The sequence below is a fragment of the Sinocyclocheilus grahami genome, unplaced genomic scaffold (assembly GCF_001515645.1).
Source record: "Sinocyclocheilus grahami isolate Dianchi unplaced genomic scaffold, SAMN03320097.WGS_v1.1 scaffold2297.1, whole genome shotgun sequence".
NCBI classification, from domain to species: domain Eukaryota; kingdom Metazoa; phylum Chordata; class Actinopteri; order Cypriniformes; family Cyprinidae; genus Sinocyclocheilus; species Sinocyclocheilus grahami.
Window position 1 is genome coordinate 1 of NW_015507476.1, and position 2,957 is coordinate 2,957.

Below are 2,957 nucleotides of genomic sequence, written 5' to 3' on the forward strand. Positions count from 1 at the left end.
GAGTGTGCGTGTGTTTCTCAAGCTGGGAACTCTGGGAAGGACAGTAGGAACCAGTTCCCAGCTCTGACTCTCAGTTTTCACAGTCTTCTACAGTTTGACACTGATCTAATGATGGTTTCTTTCCTCCAACTCTCACAGAAAAGGTTCTGAGTTCTTAGATGTTCATGAAGACGTGACTCAGGCCCAGCAGAAACTGTTGGCACATCCCGCACTAACTGAGCTTTCACTGTGTTCGGTTCTCACACTGGAGCCCCAAGCACACTGTCTTCAGTTGAAATGATAATAATGGATTCCCTCCTTCAGCTGCAGCGACCACAGGTTTTCCTCCAGGACTCCGCGTGTCATATCCTACACACACAAACAAATTCTGACAAATTATAAAAATAATGATTATGTAAAAAATTATATGTACAAATATTTTTATATATAAAATATAATTTCATTATATATAATAACATACATTTTATTAAGTTGTTGATTATACACTGAATGATTAAATAAATAAATTTGTGCATATATATATATGTATATATACATACATAGTTATACATCAAGGCTGCATTAAATTGATCAAAAGTGACAGTTAAGTCATTTATAATGTTACAAAAGATTTCTGTTTCAAATAAGCACTGTTCTTTTGAACTTTCTGTTCATCTGTGAATCCTCAAAAATAAAACGCATAACAGTTTCCACAGAAATATTCAGCAGCACAACTGTTTTCAACATTGATAATAATCAGAACTGTTTCTTGAGCAGCAGATCAGCATATTATACTGATTTCTGAAGATCATGTGACACTGAAGACTGGAGTAATGATGCTGAAAATACAGCTGCGCATCACAGAAATACATTACAGTTTAGCAGATATTAACATAGAAAGCAACTGTTTAAGTTTTAATAACATGTAATTTTTTACTATATTTTTGATCAAATAAGTGCAGCAGAAGAGACTCAAAAACACTGAAAACTCTCACGATCCCAAAGTTTTGAGCATCAGTTAATATGCTGTGTATGTAGGGCACAGACAGCAGGGCGGCTCACTAGAATCTGTCTGCCAGTGTGAAGTGTGGAAATACAGCGATGGAGAAACAGCTGTGTGTGTGATAATATCAGCTCCCACCGGAGTTTCATTAGCAGGAAAACACAGACGATGACTAAGATTGATACAAGCCTCACAGACATTTGGACCAGAGCGTGTGTGAGAGTGTGAGTGTGTGTGTGTGTGTGTGAGTGTGTGTGAGAGAGAGAGAGTGTAGCTTCACACACACGATGAACAGCGGCGATGTGTTTGTGAAGTGCAGCACAGGAATCCTGGGTTTTAACCGTTCCTGAGAGAAACAGAGGAAACGAGAGTGAGTGTGTGTGTGTGTGGGTGTGTGTGTGTGTGTGTGTGTGTGTGTGTGTGTGTGTGTGTGTGTGTGTGTGTGTGCGTGTGAGTGTGTGTGTGTGTGTGTGTGTGTGTGTGTGTGTGTGTGTTTATCCACAATATCACCATTTCACTCTTTTATTAGTGGTCATTAAAAAGCTCAAGTGAGTTTGGTTTCTCAATATTAATTCAGATAATCGCTCTCCTGCAGGATGTGACTGTTCCTGTGTTGATTATGCTGGTTTTGGCTGTGTACATTCATACGCTCATGTGGCTAATGATGGATTTTCCAGGAAATGAATTAGTCACAGTATGTCTGTGTGCAAACAGCTGACGGCTACTCTGTGTCTGAGCATAAACGCTGATGACACTGTGAGGCTCATATTGCTATATACTGTAATGCTGCATTAAAGTCAGTGAATATCTGATCATGGAATAAACAGATCTGAGGACTATATATTTTTATAATGTTTGAAGTGATGTGCGTTCCTCACCTTTGACTCCTCGTACGAGTAAAAGCCCTTCTGAATTGTGTTCTCGTCTACGTCACAGAACGCTTTCACCTGCATTCACACAAACAAACACTGAACAACCAATGAATGCACAATACGACCGCATCAATAATTATTTAAAGGTAATACATTTTATTTAATTAAATGCATTAAATAGGAATTGCTAGGGTAGTTGCTAAGTGGTAACTAGAATTTGAATGTGCCATATTATTATTCTTAATAATATTAATAATTAACAACAACAACAATAATTATTTTTATTACCACAAATTTCTATTCTAAATTAAATATGATTAAATATGATTTATTTATTTTAGTATTTTTAAGCCCCTTCAGTATTGTAACAGTTATTATTATTTTTATTATTTTACAATAATATCATTATTAGAATTGTAGTATTTTTAAGTCCCTTTAGCATTTTAACTAACAACTAATAATAATACAGATTATTATTATTGCTATTATTCTTTTAAAAAAGTATTTTATATTGTTATTATTTATTCATTGTAGTACTTTTAAGTTCGTTATATAATAATAGTTACTATCATTAACACAAAGGTTATATAAAAATGTTCATATATTTAAGTCCCTAACTAATTATTATCATCATCTTTATTATTATTATTAATATATATATAATATTAATTATTTTCTATGATAGTATTTTAAAGTCCATTTTTGTATTTCCTGACATTACTATAAACATGAGGAATGGGTTTTATGTTTTGATCCGTTACCTTCTTCTGATTGGTGGGACTCAAGCTCTGTGGGCCCTGTTTCCCAGCATTCCATGCGGTGAATGATTCCCATTGGCTGAGCACTCGCTCCTGCAGGAAGTGGACGCGGAGACTCCAGATGGTCTCTCTGAGAGCAGAGGACAGGAGACGGTTAACAGCATCACACCGTCACATCACACACTGAGGGAAGCAGAAACGCTTAAGCTGGAAGACATGCTGCTTTTGGGTTATTTAAAGAGGAAACTAAACTTCCCCTGCGCACATCCCTCAACCCACAGCAGCATAAACCCCTGAAATACATCAGTCATCACTCAACACACACACACACACACACACACACAC

At 36.3% G+C, this 2,957-nt stretch overlaps 1 protein-coding gene across 1 annotated transcript in view; it reads right to left on the reverse strand.

Annotated features, from left to right (window-relative positions):
- Nucleotides 1-267: 267 nt before the first annotated feature.
- LOC107574647 (UDP-GlcNAc:betaGal beta-1,3-N-acetylglucosaminyltransferase-like protein 1) overlaps nucleotides 268-2,957 on the reverse strand; it is a 17,297-nt gene continuing 14,607 nt past the window's right edge. The window contains exons 9-12 of the mRNA XM_016261087.1: nucleotides 2,616-2,742; nucleotides 1,861-1,929; nucleotides 1,255-1,328; nucleotides 268-349 (exon numbers count right to left, since the gene is read on the reverse strand). Of these exons, the coding sequence (XP_016116573.1) occupies nucleotides 268-349; nucleotides 1,255-1,328; nucleotides 1,861-1,929; nucleotides 2,616-2,742 (352 nt within the window). The remainder of the gene's footprint in view (nucleotides 350-1,254; nucleotides 1,329-1,860; nucleotides 1,930-2,615; nucleotides 2,743-2,957) is intronic.